At 40.9% G+C, this 20,018-nt stretch overlaps 1 protein-coding gene across 2 annotated transcripts in view; it reads left to right on the forward strand.

Moving 5' to 3' along the window:
- Positions 1–17,038, forward strand: part of PIK3R3 (phosphoinositide-3-kinase regulatory subunit 3) — a 124,025-nt gene extending 106,987 nt beyond the window's left edge. For both annotated transcript variants that reach the window (XM_055342011.1, XM_055342012.1), the window contains 4 exons: positions 1,880–2,056; positions 4,717–4,791; positions 5,218–5,388; positions 13,306–17,038. In XM_055342011.1, coding sequence (XP_055197986.1) covers positions 1,880–2,056; positions 4,717–4,791; positions 5,218–5,388; positions 13,306–13,504 — 622 coding nt within the window. In that variant the 3' untranslated portion in view covers positions 13,505–17,038. The remainder of the gene's footprint in view (positions 1–1,879; positions 2,057–4,716; positions 4,792–5,217; positions 5,389–13,305) is intronic.
- The last annotated feature ends 2,980 nt before the right edge of the window (positions 17,039–20,018 follow it).

Here is a 20,018-nt window from a genome sequence, read left to right on the forward strand (position 1 = left end):
AGGGTGTTATTCACCAAAATAGTAAGTACATAAGGAAAGTTCAGGGTTAGAACCAATGAGTTTTGAGGTTCCTGTGAGAACCCAAATGGAGTTGTCTGACAGACAGACAAAGGTTATTTGGTTTTTGGAACTCAAGGTACAGAAGGGTTTGGATGCCTAAGTGTGTAGGTGATAGTAGATGCTAAGAAGATTACACAGAGTGAGTGAAACATGTGAAGTATTGGTCTGGCAACTAAAAGGATATTGGAAGTCTTTATCATAGCAAATTTAGTGGAATATTGGAAGACTGAGCCAGATAAGAGTGGGCTGAGGAATAAAAAAGTGGATAATAAATAAAAATGAATCATCTGCAAGGGAAAAGCAAAATTATTTCTCATATTAGCACCAAAATGTCTGTAAACTTCTGTGTGCATAAGAATTGAGCTAAGTGCTATTGAGGCAGTGTAGCTTAATGGTGAAAACCATGGGCTTGAATTCTGTATTGCTCATTTACTAGCTTATGTGACCTTGGATAAGTTACTTAACTCTTAACTCTCTGAGCCCGTTTCCTCCTCTAAACTGTAGATATCTTTTTGAAATGCTGTGAGAATCAATTGATAGACATACACATGCATATTTATGGTACAGAAAGGCACGTGTGTATGTATTTATGTATCTTGGCATATGATATCAATAAATAGCCATTATTATTATCAACAGTGAAGAGATAGAAAAGAACTTGCAGTTTAGTTGCAAAGGAAGGTAAAGTAGTTGAAGTTTTTTTTTTTTTTTAAGATTTTATTTATTTATTCATGGGAGACACAGAGGCAGGCAGAGACATAGGCAGAGGGAGAAGCAGGTTCCCTGCAGAGAGCCCGATGTGGGGGCTTGATTCCAGGACCCCAGGATCACGAACTGAGCCAAAGGCACTCAACACTGAGCCACCCAGGCACCCCTAATGATGAAGTTTTAATAGTAATATAAAATCACATCGTTTTGAGGTACAAGTGATGAGAACAGTGATTGCCTTCAGAGCACAGCAAAGCTTTGTGTGCTGGAAAACTTTATAGTCATTATCTGCTGAGTGCTTACCAAGATGTACCAGGCACTGTTTAGTCCTTTTACATGTATTACCACATTTAATTTACATAATAATTTAGTGAAGTGTAGGTACTGTTGTAGCTATCCACTTTAAACAAATGAGGAAATGAAGGCACGGAGAAGTTGTATAACTTGCCTATGGCCATGCAGTAAGTGGTAGGGCAGAGATTCAAACTTAGGCAGTCAGAAAGCCTTCTGACTGCAAAGCTGTTGCTCTTAACTGTTATATCATGCTATCTTCTGAATATCATACATATAGCTTACTTGTTCAGTCATGGCTTGATCCAGGGGCCAAACAACGTCATCAGAATTTTTTCTCATACTTTGCCTTTTGCCTTAGTTTTTCTCTGTGTTGGCTTTATCCTCAGGCAGGTTTTCCCTATGAGGTGGCTGCTGGAAGTCCTAGAATCACATATTTATAAGCAGCCTCAGTGGGAAGAAGAGAGAATCTCTGTTTACAATAGTTCTGACAAACTAGAATTAACTCTCATTGGGTCAGTTTAGGTATTATTCTCATTCCTGAACAGTCACTGTGGCTTGAGGGGAGCAATAGGATATAGTGGAATACTCTTACTGGCCAGGCTGGGTTGTGTGAATATTCACCTGTGACTCTGAGATGGGGGCAGGGAGCCCTTATCTATAGGGAACATCAGGTGCCATTACCAAAAGAATGAGAATGGACACGAGCTGGGCAAAAACAACAGATATCTATCACATTAAAGTATTAGGACCATGCCCACATTATAGAATGCTTCTGCATGGTTCCTGTTTAAGCCTTAATATGTCAATATTTTCACAGAATTATGATGAATTATGACAAATTGAAATCACGTCTGGGTGAGATTCATGATAGCAAAATGCGTCTAGAGCAGGATTTGAAGAAACAAGCTTTGGACAACCGGGAAATAGATAAAAAAATGAACAGTATCAAACCTGATCTGATCCAGCTGCGCAAGATCCGAGATCAGCACCTTGTGTGAGTAGTCTGGGACTGTATGGGAGGAAACACCAGCACCAGATTACTGTGGGCTCTAGACATGTTAGAGATAAAAGAAGAGATTTGTAATTGAGAACTGGCTAGTGAGCTTGTAAGAATTTAGGAAGGTAATCCTGGTAAAATAGTTGGTGGTACCAGAGTTTACCTAAAGTCAAAAAAAAAAAAAAAAGTCAACATGTGGGGCAAACCAGAATGTAGCATTCTAGACTTTAGTCAATACAAATGGGAAATCTCAGAGGGTGCCTGTGGTATGAGCCATATGGTGTAGCTTAAAAAATACAGGTTAATGTTTGCCTAAATAAACCAGAATCTTTGATTACATAATAGAACCGCAGAAATAGAAATTACCCCTTATGGGCACAGACAAGAACACTAATAGTGGGGGCCTACACATAAGTATACAGGACAGTCTCTTAAAGGGTTTTTATGTTTAAGAAATGAAATTCTATATTTCAAGTAATAGAAATATGCCAATAGCAGGCATGCAAGATAATTTGACCTGAGGAGTAAAACCCAACTCTTTAATATTATGGAAAACTATATGATTTAGGAAGATACAGGGGTCTCACTCAAAGATAGATTGAAAGGTATATTATGAACAAGATGTTAGATTTTTAGGACAAATGACTGCCTTATAGTAGGAGAGAATCCATTAAAATGAAAAATGTTAGGTTTTGTTCTAGGTAATGAATAGACTGGCTTATGGGTGACTTTCATGTGTGTAACACAACTTGATTCAAACTCTTGGTAGAAGGGAGTAAAGATTTCTGACTGGATTTTCCATAGACCAGAGTTTCTTTGTATGAAAAGGGACAGGGGAGAAAATAAAAGTTTAGAGGAGGGAACAGTAGAGTAAAATTTAAGGTGGTAAGTTTTGGGGGCAAACAATTAGAACTGTGCTATACTGAGTAGTTTTTTTATTAACTCTTCTCTAGAGATCATTTCAGTTTGCTATTGTGGGCAAAAAGAAAGTCAAGCAAGTACACATAGCATACAGAAGAGCTTTGGAAACAAGGCAAGGAGGTACTTTGTCTAAAATCAGGGTGTGTCTGCTCTTGAAAAGCTTATGTGATTCTGGTCACATAAGAAGCTGAAGAAAGGCCCAAGAAAAAGGCTTATGCCATGAACCAAAGGAATGAATGGAAGCGCTTGTTTGCTCTGGAAAGTGAGGAGATTATTAAAAAATACACCATCCCAAGAGGCATGAATAAGTGTGGCAAACTAGACCTTGAAAGTTCCTTTAATGAGTTATGTAAACTAAATTAAACAGAATTTAGATAACATCGTGGGTGATAAATCATGATCTGACAGTAAAGACAACTCGGGTGTTTAGGGAGAGATTTCTTGAATATTCACTATATGTAGATATAGTAGATATATAGTAGATAATGTTCTCAGCATTGGGACTAGCCATGAACAACAGGATAGACTGAATTTCTTTCTTTCTTTCTTTCTTTCTTTCTTTCTTTCTTTCTTTCTTTCTTTCTTTCTTCTTTCTTTCTTTCTTTCTTTTTTTCCTTTCCTTTCCTTTCCTTTCCTTTCCTTTCCTTTCCTTTCCTTTCCTTTCCTTCCTTTTCTTTCTTCCTTTCCCTTTCCTTTCCTTTCCTTTCCTTTCCTTTCCTTTCCTTTCCTTTCCTTTCCTTTCCTTTCCTTTCCTTTCTTTCTTGATTTTATTTATTTATTCATGGGAGGCACAGAGGCAGAGACACAGGCAGAGGGAAATGCAGGCTCTTTGTGGGGAGCCCGATTCCCATCCTGGGATCATGACCTGAGCCAAAGGCAGACACTCAACCACTGAGCCACCCAGGTGCCCTGGACCCCTTTCTTTAAAGCAGCTAAATTTTAGTGGGGGAGACAAACATAAGTGAAAATATAAAATAAAGAATTTCAGGCATGTACTAGGAAGATGATAAAAATAAGGTAAATTATAGAGAATGAGTGACAAAGGCACTACCTTAGTTGGAATAATTAGGTAGCCCTCCCTGAGGAGATGATGTTTATGATGAGACCTAGATGATCAGGAGCCAGGTTGGAAGATGGTGATGAATGAAAGAGTTTTCATACTCAAGTGAGTCCATGTCAGTGGAACTAAATGTAATGGTATATTGTTTTACATCTAAAGTATTGATATATTTTAAAATACTATGATTTGCCTAGTGATGAAGTAAATTTGTATTAATTACTCAGAGTACCATCCTGTATTTCTTGTGGCTGGCTTATGCAAGAATAGATCTTGAAATTGTTTTATAATGTTAATGTAGTGGGCCACACAGAATTGAGTCTTCTGGCTTAGTGGAGATTGCAAATGTGACACCATGGTCACAAAACTAATAATTTCAGAAACCGATGTCCCCGTGTGTTTGAGTGCCAGTGTATGTGTGCTTATGGTGTACAACCTCCTAGAAAAGGAACATGAAAAATGAGAGAAGTGCCTAATTTCAGGTAACTCCCCGTGTTTCTGCTTTTTTGCAGAAAGTTGGAGAAAAAGTTAAGGAAAAGCTAGCTTATGGAAATCCCTGGCCACTTTTAGTGGAAATGGGTTAAAATAAGAGGTTCCTGGACTCAAAATTTGGTTGGCTTGGACATGTCTACTTTGGGCAGAGTTTGCAGATACTGACACTGGTGTTCTCCCTCTGCAGATGGCTCAATCATAAAGGAGTGAGACAGAAGCGTCTAAATGCCTGGCTAGGAATCAAGAATGAGGATGCTGATGAGTAAGTTCTCTACCTTTCTAAAACCCCCTTTCAGAGGGTTTATTCCCAGTATAAGACATGGGCCTTCTTTATACATGCTAGGTTGTCACCTGAGGACATTGAATCAAGAACTTTGCATCTCTTTTAAGTTGAAGTGCTTGAAGAGTACCCTATAGGCAGTTGAGATCAGAGACCTGCTGAGCCATGTGAAACCTGGGTGTATAAGCATTGCTCACTCAGACATTCATGTGTCAGCTGATTGGAAGAAATGTGTGAATTTTGTGCTTTCTGTACCATAGCAAATAATGAAGTTCTTTAAAATGTCCAAGTAATCATAGTTTCACTTTGTCATTTCGTAAAGATTTAGAAGAGTGTTTTATTCGTGAGTTTGCTTTTAGATATAAGTAACCTGATTGTTAGAATAATATTTTAACATTTAATTTTTAGGACCTATTTTATCAATGAGGAAGATGAAAACCTGCCCCATTATGATGAGAAAACCTGGTTTGTTGAGGATATCAATCGAGTACAAGCAGAGGACTTGCTTTATGGGAAACCTGATGGTGCATTTTTAATTCGTGAGAGTAGCAAGAAAGGATGTTATGCTTGCTCTGTGGTGTAAGTCTTCTTTGGGGATTTAACCTTTCGAAAATTTCTGCATTGATCAATAGAAACTCAACCCCTCATAAAATTTGGTTAAAATTATTTGAAGTACAGTAATGAGGACCCATGGCTTAGACCATTAATATTTGTACAAAGAAAACAGTTAGTTGCTGTAGGAGAAATGATATCTGAAACTATTTGGGGGATTTTAATTTGGAATAGTAATCTGATTAGGCCCTGAAATGTTGCTTTTGGATTTTCAGGTATTTGTGAAAAGTAATGTGAGATCTTCAATTGTAAAGGTCACCTAAGGGGTGCCTGGCTGGCTCAGTTGGTAGAGTGTGTGACCCTTGACCTCAGAGTCATCAGTTCAAGCTCACATTGGTCATAGATTCTACTTTAAATTAATTAAATAATTTAAAAAAATTTTTAAGAAAGATCACATAATTTTCTAGTAGTCTCCTACATGTCTGATTTGAGCTTCAGTGTTAGCTTAAGCAAAGCTTGATTAAAAAACTTCAGAAGAAAAGCTGTCTAAATTTTGTACTTAAATAGTATTCTGTTGGGGTAGTGATAGAAAATGTTGTTGTTGTTTTTTTTTTTTTTAAGATTTTACTTATTTATTCATGAGAGACACAGAGAGAAGACAGAGGACATAGTCAGAGGGAGAAGCAGGCTCCTCACAGGGAGCCCAATGTGGTACTTGATTCCAGAACTCCGGGATCACACCCTGAGCCGAAGGCAGATGCTCAACTGCTGAGCCACCCAGGCATCCTAATGTTGGTTATTTTCCATAAGATGATCTTATGACTTTGTTTGGAAAAACGTATTTTTATTAGTTTCCATTTATTTATTTATAAAGGTTTATTTATTTGAGAGAGAGAGTACTCAGGTGTGAGTGGGGAGAGGGGCAGAGGAAGAGAGTCTTCAAGCAGACTCCCTGCTGAACATGGAGTCTTGGGGTCAGATCCCACCCCACAACCCATGAGATCATGGCCTGAGCTGAAATCACAAATCTAACACTTAACTGAACCACCCAGGTGCCCCCTATTAGTTTCCTTTTAATGGAAAGTAAAATTCTGGGGACAGCTAACCATGTCTGTCACATTTTGCCTAAGTGTTGTGCATACTCCTCCATTGACAAAGATCATACTTAGAATGAAGGTATAGTATGATTGTTAAAAGAGCAAGCTTTGATACCAGATATATTGCATTCAAATCCTGACTTTACTTACCAGATGTGTGATCTAGGGTAAGTTACTTAACCTTTCTTTGTCCAGTTTCCTTATCTGAAAAATAAGAAAAATGATATCTGCATAAGGGTTTTTATAAGTATTGTGATAATATATGTAATGTGCTTTGATCAATGTTGGTATATAATAAGTAATTGTTATCTACCAATATTGTTATGATAATGATGCTACTGATGAGCATGACAGAAAGCAAGCAAAAATAACAAAATGATTTTCCCTTCAAAGAGGGCAAAGTTGGCAGCCCAGTGGCTCAGCTGTTTAGCGCTGCCTTCAGCCCAGGGCCTGATCCTGGAGACCCGGGATGGAGTCACATATCAGGCTCCCTGCATGGAGCCTGCTTCTCCCTCTGCCTGTGTGTCTGCCCCTTCCCCCCTCCCTCCCTCTCTCTCTCTGTCACTATCTCTCTCTGTCTCTCATGAATAAATAAATAAAATCTTAAAAAAGAAGCAAAGAGGGCAAAGTGGTGAAGGTGGACAAGAAACACTCATATTAACAGAGTGCTCAGTGCTTTACATGATCATCTTGTCCTTAGTGGTCTATTTCTGTCATGGAGTCAGAGTTTGAATCCAAGTTTACCCGGTTTCAAAGCCCACACTTTTCTATTGCACTATACTTTCTTCATTTTACAATTAAATGTCCAAGATAAATAGAATTGTTGTGAAATAGGTATCATCAATAGGCTGTACACATTAATTCTGGTAGGGAGATTTTGTGGAAGAGATAGCATTTGAACTGGACTTTGAAAGGATGAATAATGGGATGCCTATTGGCAGGATACGGGGGAGGACTTGAAAAGTGCATTGGATTACTGTTTTGCAAAGATACAATTATTTAAATATATTTTTTAAAGATGTATTTATTTGAGGGAGAGACTGGGAGAGAGTGAGCTGGCAAGCAGGGGGAGAGGCAGAGGGAGAGGAAAAGCAGACCCCTTGCTGAGCATGGAGCCTGCCTTGGGACTTGATCTGATCAGCCCATGACTGAGCTGAAACTGAATCAGATGCTTAATGGACTCAGCCACCCAGGTGCCCCTACAATTATTTAAAACATTTCTTTTCTCTCTTACCTGGGCTGCTTAAATTATCTGAGTGGAAATGCCAGGAGAGGATGGTTCTTGCAGAGTATGAGATCTTTTAAGAATAAAAAGAAAGGAAATAAACCCAGTGCATTGGTACCCTCACTCTCACCCAGGTCAATGGGGGTCAAGGCCTTGGCAGGTGGGAGGTGCTGCCCAGCAACTCAGCTAATTCCTGGGAGACCAAGGAGCAGCTTGAGTATCTTGAGGAAGTATATTCTTTTTCTCCTTCATTTAGCTACAGACTTGACCAGATTTAAGTCCACAGCAATGTGGATTTCCCTTGCTTATGAAAACCACCTGCAGTCATATATCATGTTGGCATTCACACGGAGGATGGTTGGAAGCAAGAGAGTCTGGCATCACAAAGACTTCCACTTGTTTGCCAGCCATTCTGGCTTCAGAAAGCCTGCCTACAGTAATCTCCCAGTATACTTAGAACATTTGCTGAAGTAGGGATGTGAATATGTTCAGTTTTTTAGGAGATTCTTATAGTAAAATTAACATGATCATGTAGTAGGAAGTCATGCATGGAACTCATTTGTTTTTCCATTTTAATTTCTGTTAATTACATCATCAAAAAGTCTAAGAAGAATTTGCTAAACTCTATAACCTTCTTAGGCTAAAGACCTGCAGCCAGCAATGCCTGTATTCACTAGGTTAAGGATTCAGGTAGTGAGCACTTGTGATCCTTACTGGCATTTGGGATAAGAAATTTGATTAGGGCTAGAACTAGACAGATCAGAAAGGAAGCAGAAGACTTGAATGATATTATAAAACAACTAGACCTAAATAGACCTACCCAGAACACTCCCATATAATAAGAGCAGACTACACATTCTTCTCAAGTGCACATGAAACATTATCCAGGATAGACCATAGATTAGGTCACAGTCTCAATATATTTAAAAGTGTTGAAATCCCACAAAATACGTTTTCTAACCACAGTGGAAAGAAACTAGAAATCAAAAACAGAAGGAAATTTGGGCAATCCTTAAATGTGGACAGTAAATAACACATTCCTAAATAACCAATAGATCAAAAAAAGAAAACAAGGGAAATTAGAAAATACTTTGAGATGAGTAAAAACAGAAACACAACTTATCAAAATGTATAGAATTTGGCTAAAGCAATGTTAAATGCTAAATTTATAACCATAAACATTTATGTTAAAAAAGATCACATCATAAAGTAACCTTCCACCTTTAAGAAACTAAAAAAGGAAGAACAAACTAAATCCATGCAAAAAGAAGGGATAATAAAGATTAGAATGGAAGTAAATGAAATAGAGTAGAAAACAATTGAGAAAATCAGTGAAACCCTAAGTTGGGATGGAACAGAACTACAACCTCTATAGTTAAAATCCTCCCACCTCCATAGAGAAGACACAAATTACTAAAATCAGGATGAAAGAGGGGTCATTACTTATCGTCCTTATAGAAATAAAAAAAGATAACGAGAGAATGCTATCAATAATTATATACCAAAAATTAAAACCTAGATGAAATGAACAAGTTCCTGGAAGCACACAAACCACCAAAACTGACTGAATTAAGAGGAAACAAAATTTGAATAGAACGAAAACAAGAAATTGGATTATTAATAATAAAAAATAAAGCTAACCATAAAGAAAAGCCCAATTGTCTTCACTGGTAAATTCTACCAAATATTTAAAAATAATTAACAGAAGTCCTGCACAAACTCTTCCAAAAAAAAGAGAATACTTCCCCACTCATTTTATGAGGGTGATATTACCCAGACACCAAAACCAGACAAAGATATCACAAGAAAACTATGGACCAATATCCCTTAAGAGCACAGACACAAAAATCCTCAACAGCACAGCCACTCCAGCACCATGACTAAGTAGAATTCATCCCAGGAAGACAAGGGTTGTTCGACATTTAAAAAAAAAAAAAAAAAAGCTATGAACGTAATATACTACATTAATAGAATAAAGGACAAAATGACATGATTGTGTCAAATGCTTTTTGTGATTCTATTGAAATAATCTAGTACTCTTTCATGTTTTTTTTTTAATTTTTAAAAAGATTTTATTTTTATTCATGAGAGACCCGAGCCAAAGGCAGATGCTCAACCACTGAGCCACCCAGGTGCCACTCTTTCATGTTTTAAAAAAAAGTCTCAATAAACTAGGAATAGGAGGGTATTTCCTCAACCTGATAAAGGGCAACCACAAAAAACTCAGAGCCTCATATACTTAATGGTGAAAGACCGTGCTTTCCCCTGAGGTCAGGAAGAAGACAAAGATGTTCCCTCTCACCACTTCTAATCATCATTGTACAGAAGGTTCTAGTTAGGGTAATTGGGCAAAAAGAAAAAGCATCCAGTTTGTTAAGGAAGATGTAAACTATTAGAGCTAATAAATAAGTTTGGCAAGGTTGCAGGTTAAAAGATCAGGATTCAAAAATCAGTTGTATTTCTAAATACCAGTAATAATCTGAAAAGATGAAGAAGGCATGCTGTTTATAATATCATCAAAAACACCTAGGATTAAAACAAAAGGAAGTGCAAAATCTCTATAGTGAAAAACTATAAAACATCATTGAAAGAACTTAAAGACATCCTGTGTTCGTGGATTAGAAGACTTAATATTTTTTTAAGACTTAATATTTTTAAGATAGAAATAACTTCCCCAATTGATCTTCATGTTCAGTGTAATCCCTATTAAAAATCCCAGCTGGACTTTTGCAGAAATTGACAAAATGATCCCACAATTTGTATGAAAGTACAAGGGATCCAGTACAGCAAAATGAGCTTGAAAGAATAGAAAAAGTTCAAGTATACCTCCTGATTTCAAAATTTAAAAACAAAGGTATAGTAATCAAATTGTGAGGTGTTAACAAGGATAAACATGTAGATCAGTGAACGGAATTGAGAGTCAAGAAATAAACCCTTACATTTTATGGTCAGTTGGTTTCAACAAGGACCATTTGGTGGGGAGGAAATAGTCATTTTAAAACATGAAGCTGGGACAACTGGAAAGCCACATGGAAAAGAATAAAGTTGGACCCTTATCTCACACCATATATAAAGATTAACTCAAAATGGATCATAGACCTAAGGGTAAGAGAACACATAGGCATAAGTCCTTATGATTTTGGATTAGGCAGTGGTTTCTCACAAACCAAGAGCACAAACAACAAAAGAAGAACTAGATAAATTGGATTTCACCATAATTAAAAATATTTTATATCAAAGAGCACTATCAAAGTGAAAACACAATCCACAGAATGGGAGAAAATATTTGCAAATCATGTGTCTGTTAAGCAACTAGTGTCTAAATCATAACCCTTAACAGTAAAAGAACAAATGCCTCAACTTAAAAATTGGACAGACATTTTAAAAAATGGCCAAGGATTTGGATAGACATTTTTTAAAAATTCACCTACAATTAACATAGTGTCATGTTAGTTTCAAGTGTGCTACATAATTCAATTCTATACATTTCTCAAAGTTCATCAAGATAAGTGTGCTTTTAATCCCCTTTATCTATTTCACACATCCCCCTATCCACTGTCCCTCTGGTAACCACCAGTTCTCTATATTTAAGAGTCTGAGAGGTTTTTTAGGTCTTTTCCCCCCTTTGTTCATTTGTTTTGTTTCTTAAATTCCACATATGAGTGGGGCACCTGGGTGGCTCAGGGTTGACATCTACCTTTGGCTCAGGTAGTGATCCCAGGGTCCTGGGATCAGGCTTACTGCAGGGAGTCTGCTTCTCCCCCTGCCTGTGTCTCTGCCTCTCCCTCTGTATCTCTAATGAATAAGCAAATAAAATCTTAAAAAAGAAAATTCCACATATGAGAAAAATCATATGGTATATGTCTTTGACTGATTTCACTTAGCATCATACCTTCTGGTCCATCATGTTGCTGTAAGTGGTAAGATTTCATTCTTTTTTTATGGCTGAGTAATATTCCTGTGTGTGCCCGTCTGTGCCTATCTCCCATGTCTTCTTTATTCATCTATCTCAGTGGACACTCTGGTTGCTTCCATATCTTGGCAATTGTAAATAATGCTGCAGTAAACATAGGGGTGCATGTATCGTTTTGAATAGCGAAGGAAATCATCAACAGAACAAAAAGGTAACCTACTGGTTGGGAGAAGATGTTTGCAAATGATATATCCAATAAGGGGTTAATATCCAAAATATATAAAGAACTTATATACCTCAATACACAAAAAACCCCCAAACAACCCACTTAAAAATGGGCAAGGGACCTGAATAGACACTTTTCCAAAGCAGACCTACAGATGGCCAATGGATACATAAATAGATGTTCCATTACTTACCATCAGGGAAACGTAAATCAAAATTACAATGAGATGTCACCTCACATTTGTCAGAATGGCTAAAATCAACACAAGAAACAACAGGTATTGGTGAGGACGTGGAGAAAAAAGCCCTTATGCACTGTGGTGGGAATGCAAACTGGTGCAGCCACTCTGGAAGACAGTAGGGAAGTTCCTCAAAAAATGAAAGATAGAATTGTCTTATGACTCAGTAATTGCACTACTGGGTATTTACCCAAAGAAAATAGACATTCCTTTAGAGAAGATCTTATAAATGGTCAATAAACATATGAAAAGATGCTCCATATCTTTAGTCTTCAGGGAAGTACAAATCAAAACCACAATGAGATACCACTAGGATGATTATAATTAAAAAAGATGGACAATAACAAGTGTTGACAAGGATGTAAAGAAATTGGAACCCTCATATGCTGCTGGCTAGAATATAAAATGGTGCAACTATTTTGGAAAACAGTTTGGCAGTTCCTCAAAAGATTCCATATGACTCAGCAGTTCCATCCTTAGCTCTCTATAGAGTCAAGAGAATTAAAAACATACGTCCATACAAAAACCTGTACACAGATATTCAGAGCAGCATTATTCATAATAGTTGAAAAGTAGAAACAGCCCAAGTGTCCATCAGTTGATGAATGGGTAAACAAGATGTGGATATCCACACAGAACACCGTGCAGCCACAACCTGAAGCACGGACACATCTACAGCGTGGATGAACTCCGAAAGTGTGCTAAGGTGAGACCAGTCGGGTAGAGACATGGTTGTGTGATATTGGTTTCCATTTGTGTGAAATGCCGGAATAGGCACATCTGTAGAGATGGAGCCATTAGTGTTGCCAGGGCCCGGGGGAGAGGAATACCAAGTGACTGCTAATGAGTACATGGTTTCTTTTTAGGGTGATGAAAATATTCTGGAATTAGATAGCGATGACTGTTGCACAACCTTGTGAATATTCTAAAAATCACTGATTTGTATACTTTAAAAAAAGTGTTCTCTTTCCAGTGCATTCTTGCCTCATGAAGATCCCGAGCTGAGTGATTAAATGCAGCCATCCATTTTAGTCCCACTGGGGCTTGGTGGGAGGCAAAGGATACTTCTGTGAGATGTCTGTAAGGGGGTGAGGGGACACACACGGATGTAACATTTTACAGACAGAAGGCAAGGCACTTCTCCTCCTTTGCAGAAAAGTTGTTCAGACTTCTGGTCATTTGGGGTCTCTTTATCTGTTGTTACCTGCCTTAATTCCCTGTGGTGTTTGTGTTGTGTCTTCGCAGTGCCGATGGGGAAGTGAAGCACTGTGTGATCTACAGCACTGCTCGGGGCTATGGCTTTGCAGAGCCCTACAACCTGTACAGCTCCCTGAAGGAGCTGGTGCTCCATTACCAGCAGACGTCCCTCGTGCAGCACAACGACTCCCTCAACGTCAGGCTTGCCTACCCTGTCCACGCACAGATGCCCTCACTCTGCAGATAAAGAGGGAGTGGGAAGAGAGGTGGCTCTCTAGCATTTTTTTTCTACAGTTTTTATTAGACTATGAGGGCATTCTTTCTACGTAGACTGCTTGTTTTGCACAAGAAGTGATTCTGTGAATGTGGAGAGGCCGAGCAGTAGCCGGCCAGGATGGGGGCACAAGAGGCCTTGAGGTTCTCTGAGACTCAGCTGTGCCGCTGCACTGACATAGGAAGCTGGAAGCAGATGTTGTTTTTTTGGAAAGTCTGTTTCATTGGGGTTTTTGTTTTGTTTAGCCAGGCACCCTCAACAGAACACATTAGGCTTGATGGGGGTGGGGGGTTATATCTGGAAATCTCTGAAAGAGTCCTCGTCCTCTCTTGGTCTTCGACTCTGAGAATGTGGCAGGGCATGGCTCTTGGGGAGTTCTGTTTTGATCTGACAGTCTCTCTCAACTTCCTCCCAAAACGAAGGCTGTTTTGGTTCTGTGGTAGAATGGCATTTGGTGAAAAACTCAACCAAAGGAAAATGGGGAGACCTGGGATTTCATGTAGAGAATCTTAGTCAAGTACCTTCAACAGAAGGTACTTTATTAACTAACATAAGTTAGGGGTCAGCATCTCAGTAGCTCCTCCCTGTAAAGAAGCATTATGTTTAGAAACCAAATTGATCTCAGCAGAACAATGTTCGTTGCCAGACTAAGGTCTGACGGAAGAAGACAGCACTAGTATCTGAATGCACACTTCTGTACCAAAACTTGAAAGTGAAAGGAAAACTAGAATTGTTAGTTTTAGCAAACACTAAAGTTGGTCGGTGTGACTCCTTCTGCCCTGCCCTTGTTTCTCAGAGATGAGGAATAGTGTTCTTTTTGTGGGCATGGTGAGCTTTGAATCATAAAATGAAGTTGGTGCTTGTGTGGTGTTTCCTTAGCCTAAAGAATGATCTGTTGTTGAAAACCTTTGTAACTTGTTTGTATGAGTAAAGAAAAGGTGCAATCCAGTGCTTTTAGATGGCTTGATATACCAAATAATGATATAGAACAACAGTCTTCTATGTGCTCCCCCAAATTTAAAGGCCCTACAGAAACTGTAAACGTGATTTCCCTTCATCTCCCTGTCCTTTGCAGGGTAGGGCTTAGGGGAGCCATAGGTGGCTAAGGTTGTAGCAGGAAGGGAGCCAGACTGTTGTCAGGGATCTCAGTAATTCAGAGACTCAGAGGCTCTGGTGTCTAGGGTGAGGGTCATCCACGTTACCCATGTGCTTCGACGCAGTGGTTTCTGAAACTTTTGTAAGGAGAGAAAATAATGGCGTGGAGTTTATACTGTTAGTAAAAGCCATCTGGAAGTTTTTCTCTTTGCCGTTTTTGTGAGCCTGCCATGAAGATGATGTGCACAGACTGTCCTCATGCTCCAGTGGCCCTGATTTTAGGCCAGGAATCTTCTGCTCCATGTGGTTTAAGCCTTCCAGCGGAGTGGAGTTGGAGGCAGGCTCTACTCCTACCTCCATTATGCCCCACCCCCACCAGTCAACACTCATTCGACAAATAGAGTTCAGCTGCTTCTGAGCCAGTGCTGGAACCATAATAGGCTCAGAGTGAGTCAGCTCTTTGAGTCCAAAGCTGTGCAGTCAGGCATCCTGGCTGAACTAGAGAAGCAGCCGGTATCTGGGTCTTGGTACATAAGGTTTACAGCTAGAAGAGCTCCAGTTTATGGAATGGAAGAAATAAATACTGCTTTCCCTGAACACATATCTTGATGACAGGGTCTAGAATGGACCATAACATAACAATAGATTACAAATTTTGGAAAAACTGCCAGAATTACTAACAATGAGGATAGGAAGGAAAGGGCCTATCTTCGGCTTTTCTTTGGTTCCATTGCAGTTTCAGCATTAGGTGAGGCAGACAAATGAACCCCTCCCTCCAGTGTCATGTTCTGACCTAAGCCCTTAACTGAGAGCCAGCTGCACATCTCTTCTCCACATTGCCAGGTTGAAATCTTGCCAAACGTTTTATTGAGTAATGTTGGGCTAGTTGCTGCTGGATGGCCTTACACCTGGTGTTGAACATCTTAAGCAGTTGGATGCTCAAGGTTGGGTGCAAGAAATCCCTTCATTCTGGTACTAAAATTTAGTGTATTCTGACTCTCTTTTAAAATGGGAGTAAGGATACATGCCTGTGACCTTGAACCATGTGTCGTTGCTCCTTTTCAGGCAGACATAAAGGGTGTGTGGGGAGAGTTAGCCCTGTCTAATATCTATACTTATAGACAAAAGCTGGCTTGTGGAGAAGGACTACTCTTTTTTAATCCTATATTCCTTCACTTTTTTTTTTCCTGTTTTTCATTCTTGAATTTGTTGCTTTGTGGGAACTAAGGCCTAGGGATCATTTGAGAAGTTGGAAAATATCTTTTCTGACTAGTTGCCATATGATTTGCTTGATCCTGAGCCAGTGGAAATGGCATAGGGACCAATCTGTTAACCACATGGAGGGGTAGCTCCTTTACTTCTGGGCCTTGGTGGCCTTTGTCGGAGTCTAGCTCTGTGTTCTGTCCCATGGTTTGGGCCCTGGGACTTTCTCTCAGCGTCCTAACTGCAGCCTCACTGAAGCAGAGAGTAAGAGGACAGACTGAGATGAGAGAGGCTCATTGCTTTTCTGGCTAGGGAAGCCAGCCACCAGCATGGAAGCAGCTTGAGGGTGGCTGAACACAGGTTCCAGGCCCATCTTTTCCAGGTGGAGATTTCATTACAGAACAATGCTCTCTGTCTCTTCCTGATCACAGATGCTAAATCTTGGCCATGGCTCAGGACTGTGTAGGCTGTGTCCTTACCACCGATTTGGCCGAGGTTGAGGACTTCGTAACACCTCCCCTACTCCATCTCCAAGCCTTGATGGGACCTCCCACTTACTCTGGACCTCATGTGCTCTAAAGAAGCTTTGATAGCCAATGTGGTGTCTTCCATAGGTCTGCTTTTCTTGCTGCAAGGAGCCAGCCTCATGGGTCCTCTTGGCCAAGAATTGCATCTGGACAATTCCTGGTTTTTAAGGCGGTCTCTGTTGCCAGTTAAGACTCCAGAGTAGGCCTCTGTGAGGTTTCTGTGGCCTCAAAGCAGAGGGTGCAGATGGAGGCCTGGCTGAGCCCTCTGCTGTTAACTGCTCATCCTTGCTCTCGCTCTAGCTCTAGCCACTTGTGACAAACAACCTTGTTTCCTTACAAATTCCAGCATGACTTTGGTGCCCCGTTGTTACTTGTGAAAAATCTACTCTTCTGTTGTCTTTGATGTAGTAAAAAAAAAAAAATGTAGTTTACGTAAAAATATCTGATTCACAAAGAAGCCAACTATATGTCTTGTGTTGGGACAGTTCATAATGTAGTTCCTAGACCACTTTTGCAAATTGTTCTTGTCACCAGATGTGTTCAGACATTGCTGTGCAGTTGTGGGGGAGGGTGGGGGGAAAGTGAGGGGAGATACTTTTTGGTCTTTTGTTTTTTTATCTTCCCCAAGAGGGGACCGTCTGGCCAACTTGCTCCAGTAATGCAATAAAGACATTGCAATAAAGCACCTTTTTGTCCTCCTGCTATGGGGGGTGGGGGCTGCGGGCTGTGGCGGGTGGCAAGAGGAGGATTGGGTGTTGAAAGCCCTGAAACTCCCAAACCTCCTCTCCCATGAGCACCAAAAGATTGGTCCTGGGGCCGAACTGGGGCCACCAGAGATGCTCTTCCCCTGAACAAGAGAAAGTTGACCCTCACAGGCATGATGCCGGTATCTCGTCCATCCAGCACAGGACATAGACTCAGAAACTAGTCCTGAGAAAGTTGAACCTGAGAGCTGTTTTTCCTCCTCACTCCATTCTGGAATTTTAGAAAGTGCAGCTTACTGATTCTCATCACATCTTTCTGCCCAGAAATAAAAGTGTTTTCAGTCTATTCTGGGGGCTAAATGTTTGTTGCCCAAGGCCCTTGTCACCCTCCTGCCACAGCACTTTAAGGTTTCTATATGTTAGGAACATAATTACCAAAATGTGACCATCTCTTTGCACCGGACATTGCAGTTCTCACGCAGTCTCTCAGGCCCCACCCAGGTGTGTGGTGAATTATAATCAGATTGGGTGCGGCAAGAGTCCATTGCTCCAAATTATCTTGCCTATGTCCTTTCTCCCCTCTCCTAAGAACTAGAGGATTTCCCCAAATCCCCAAAATTATTCCTACTCTTTGCATAGGACACTCAAATTCCTCTCTCCAGCCCAGTCCTGTCTTCTGAATTCCATCTGTTGGCTGGGTATCTCCACTGGGGCCTGGAGTGTCCTACAGGCATCGCGTACTTGTCTATGGAGAAAACATGCTTGGCTATGAATTCCCTTTTCTACCACCAAATCTGCGAACCTGCCTGTATCCACAGAACATCTCTGCTTCTCACCTGTTGTTAAATTACAAATGGTAGCCCTCCTCTAACTGAAAGCCAACCTTTCTACAATACTGTATTTTTGTATCCTGTTTTCTCCCTCCTCAGGAATTTTCCATGATCAGTTAGCAATTCTTTCGCTATTGTTTTCTCTCCACCAGATCATCTGTTGCCATTTCAATGTGGTTGGGAGTGTCTCACTCCACTTGCCAACCCCTACTGAATCCTATATCTCTTTATCTCTTTGCCCCCCTTCAGAAGGGGGGGGCAAACCTTTTTATAAAAACGGTCTAAATTTGTCTTTATTTCCTCTCCACCAGTTCAGTCCAGGTTCCACGAACCAGCTGAAGCTGTTCTCCTTGAGGTCTTCAGTAACCATCACCATTGACCACTTGCCGTGAAAAACTGTCCTATGGACTCATGATGACTTAGCATCTGGTTTTCCTCTTAGATCTCTGACTGTTCCTTTGAGTTCTCATGGACGACTCTGGCTATCTTCTTACTCATTGTCTTTTTCCCTGGCACTTTTATCCACATCCACGATTAATCTATGATCTTTAGGCCAATTATGTCTGTTTTTGTTTCTCCTGCTCAATCCTCTATTGGGAGGTACCTCACGGCATATTGAACCAGGGTCACCACCTGCCCCAGCTTCTCTTCCATTATTTCACATTTCAGTGGTGCACATATATGTCATTTGGTATGTAAGTCAGAAATGCATTCATCATCCTGGAGACTTTCCTCTGTTTCAGGTCTACATAAAACACCACCAACCCATATCAATTTTGCTAAGTGTCAAAAACCTCACTTTTCCCCAACTTCATTGCTTTACTACTTTCTCTAACTTTAATACTGAAAAGGCCTCCCTTCTTCCATTCTTGTCCCCCTCCAGTCCGTTCTTGAGATAACAACCAGTTACCTTTTCAAAATACAAATCTGAACCTGTGTAAAGCCATTAACTTTCAATGCTCTTAGGATAATCTTAAAGTGTCTGGTTTCTCCCAGGTTTAGGATTTCATCTCCTAATTCAATTACTCTTTCCTGGCTTCTTCCCTTCAGCCAGGCCCAATGTCTTGGGTTTTTCCTCTCCACATATTCTCTGTACAATTACCGTCTATTCCTGTGGCCCAGCCATCTCTTTGCCGATGGCTGCCAAATCTGTGGCTTGTACACTTTCCGTCCTCAAGGTTGTCCTAGTCAGACCACTACAGCGGGTCACTTCATCCTTTCTCTCTGGCCTGCTCATTCCACTGGAGCTTCCTTACACTGTGCCGGCATCTTCCTAAAACATAAATGTGATTATACCACTTCTCTCAGTTATCTTTCAGAAACTCTGCTCCCCTCAGGCTAATCTGGCAGTCTCTCAAAGGGAGCACCACTGGCATTTGGGCCTGTGCATTGCAGGATGCTTTGCGTCCTGTGCCTACTCCCCCCCCCCCCCACTTCCAACCCCGAGGAGGCAGGTTCCTTTTCAAACTGTTGTGCCTGCCCCACCTCCTCCACCTCTGCTGGGTAGCCAGATCCTGATCTACATGGGAGGCTCCCGCAGGCAACCAGTTGCCTGTGGGCCCAGCATCCGGTACAGGCTGGCTGAGCGCGAGGGACTGAAGGAAGGAGGGAGTTCAGGAAGGGACTGAAGGGCCAACTTGTGGACTCAAGCACCATGGGCAGGGCACGCCCCCTGGCGGCCACAGCCTTCTCCGTGCAAGGTTACGGAAGCTGTGGGGTGCATGAGGCACCCAGCCAGTGGCCCGAGACATCCCCCACCCCTGCCCCCACCCCAGGCCTCTCCTTCAAACCTAAGCATTGGATTATGGGACAGTTAGTGCAAGACCAGTTTGAAAAGGCCTGCGTCAGAGGTACTGCACCACAGCCCTACTCCTGGCTTGGCGATGCCAGCTCCTGACTCCTCCAGCACAATGACCCCGTAGTCGTCCTCCCCACTCCGCCATCCACTCACCCACCTGCTGCATGCAGTCCTACTCACTGGGGGCTGCCCACCTCCAGGGGTAAGGAGGCCTGACAAAGGCCCAGGGAGGGCTCACTGGCTACAAACATTGTCAGGTCTGTAGTTTCATCTTAAGTGGGCTTTTTAACAAGTAACTAACGTCCCCAACCATTCAAAACTTTTCCCTCT

This window comes from Nyctereutes procyonoides, unplaced genomic scaffold (assembly GCF_905146905.1).
Source record: "Nyctereutes procyonoides isolate TBG_1078 unplaced genomic scaffold, NYPRO_anot_genome, whole genome shotgun sequence".
Taxonomy (NCBI): Eukaryota; Metazoa; Chordata; class Mammalia; order Carnivora; family Canidae; genus Nyctereutes; species Nyctereutes procyonoides.